This window comes from Hipposideros armiger, unplaced genomic scaffold, assembly GCF_001890085.2.
Source record: "Hipposideros armiger isolate ML-2016 unplaced genomic scaffold, ASM189008v1 scaffold_619, whole genome shotgun sequence".
NCBI classification, from domain to species: domain Eukaryota; kingdom Metazoa; phylum Chordata; class Mammalia; order Chiroptera; family Hipposideridae; genus Hipposideros; species Hipposideros armiger.
Window position 1 is genome coordinate 548,285 of NW_017731969.1, and position 1,694 is coordinate 549,978.

The 1,694-nt window shown below is 40.3% G+C and overlaps 1 protein-coding gene across 1 annotated transcript in view; it reads right to left on the bottom strand.

Annotated features, from left to right (window-relative positions):
- The window catches only part of SAE1 (SUMO1 activating enzyme subunit 1), a 74,004-nt gene that overhangs the window by 46,181 nt on the left and 26,129 nt on the right, over positions 1-1,694 (bottom strand). Inside the window, exons 5-6 of the mRNA XM_019625240.1 lie at positions 1,601-1,678; positions 5-95 (exon numbers count right to left, since the gene is read on the bottom strand). Coding sequence (XP_019480785.1) covers positions 5-95; positions 1,601-1,678 — 169 coding nt within the window. The remainder of the gene's footprint in view (positions 1-4; positions 96-1,600; positions 1,679-1,694) is intronic.

Sequence of the window (1,694 nt, forward strand, 5' to 3'; positions counted from 1 at the left end):
TGACCATAGTTGTCTCAGATGAATCCAGTTTTGCTCTCTTGGTATCAGGTCCATCTTCTACTCCTTGGCTAACTTTGGCAACTTTAGTTTTCTCCCTAGAGGATGACAAGGAAAGGAATCCAGTTCTGCCCTAGGAATCATGCCATTAGAACAAAAAGAGCATCACCAGCTCACAGAATAGGATGGTGGTTAAGAGCAAAAGCTTTGGAGTCAGACAGGTCTGCGTTCAAATCCCAGCTCAGCCATCGAGTACCTAGTAAGCCAGTTACCCACTATATAGGAGTAACAATCCCTGACAGGATGCTTGTAAGAAGAGAAATAACATATATCGCTTAGTGCACTGCTTAGCAAGCTCTCGGTGAACTTTGTGAATGTTCCACTTGAATCATGAAATAAATAGCCAAACTGAATTCCTCCCCTCTGCCATGGGGAACTCGTATTAAAATAATCTGGACTGTTTTTCTCTACTATAACTTATCCATTCATAACGTGCCAAAAAAACTGGAATTCTCTAGTTATTAGAGTTACAAGAGATCCTGAACATGTTGCTCCTTCCCCCATCTCAATTTTACAGGCAAGAAACTTGCAGACCAGAGGACTGCTGGTCAAAATGGTGGAGTAGGGCTTTACTATGATGCTATTTTGTCATTGATTTGATCAGTTCGAACTAAAATTTCTTAATCTGAAAAAATAAAATACATGTTAGGGTACAAATCAAGTACTTATTAGTTCGATCATATTTCTCTAAATCGTCCAACCTTATTTATTTTCTGTCTACTCAATGTTACCAATTAATGTTGAGTTAAAATTCCAATTAAACTTTTTGTTTCTTTCTACTTCAAAAACCTGCAGACCAGAGAAATTTCAGTGCCTTGTCTAAGAAGCTGAACTAAAGAAAGCAGTTCTCCACTCTTGGTAGGAAGCTCCACCTGCCACAGCAGGGTCTCTCTTTACTTCTCACAGGGGGAGGAGGGCAGGACAGTGGTCAGAAAATTACAGCCAGAAACCCAACTCATATAGATTTACAATATCATCTTTCATAGTTCATCTAGAAACTACAAGTTCAAAACACTGCAGGTCTCATCATGTGAGTTACCACAGTCTGCAACCACAATGTTCAAAACCAGGGGATAGGTCTGTTTGTTGCACCAGACCAGCCTCCGGACCTTGGAGCTTTTCCAAGGTAGACTTTGGCTGAGTGTGCCTCCATCTAACTATTTCGTATTCCTTTTACTATTTCTCAACCTGAAAACGCCCAAGCTGGGCAACAAATGTGTCCAATCCAAGCAAGTCTTCCCTAAATAGAAAGTGTGCTTCACCCTCTGAAGTCCCGACTGACCAAATCCCCAGGTGGTTGGTGTACTCTGATTGCCTAGAACTCTGCTTTCTTTATGCTTTAGATTAGACCATGATTTTGGAAGGCAGAGGCCACCTCTACAGTTCTGAACACACATCTATGTATCCTAAACTATTAATGAATTGGTTTGCATAGGTTCTAAGTGTTACAGTAAAATACTTTTCTTAAACAGTTCGGTTCCTATCAGTGAATAAATCTATACTTTGAAAATGTTATGTTCTCTCCTCCTCTCCCGACACTTACTCTACAAATTCATGCTCTCCAAGATTGGCAAAACTGTATCCGTGGTAGCCAAAAACATCTCCTGTAAAGAACTTGATGCTATTTTTGTGACAGA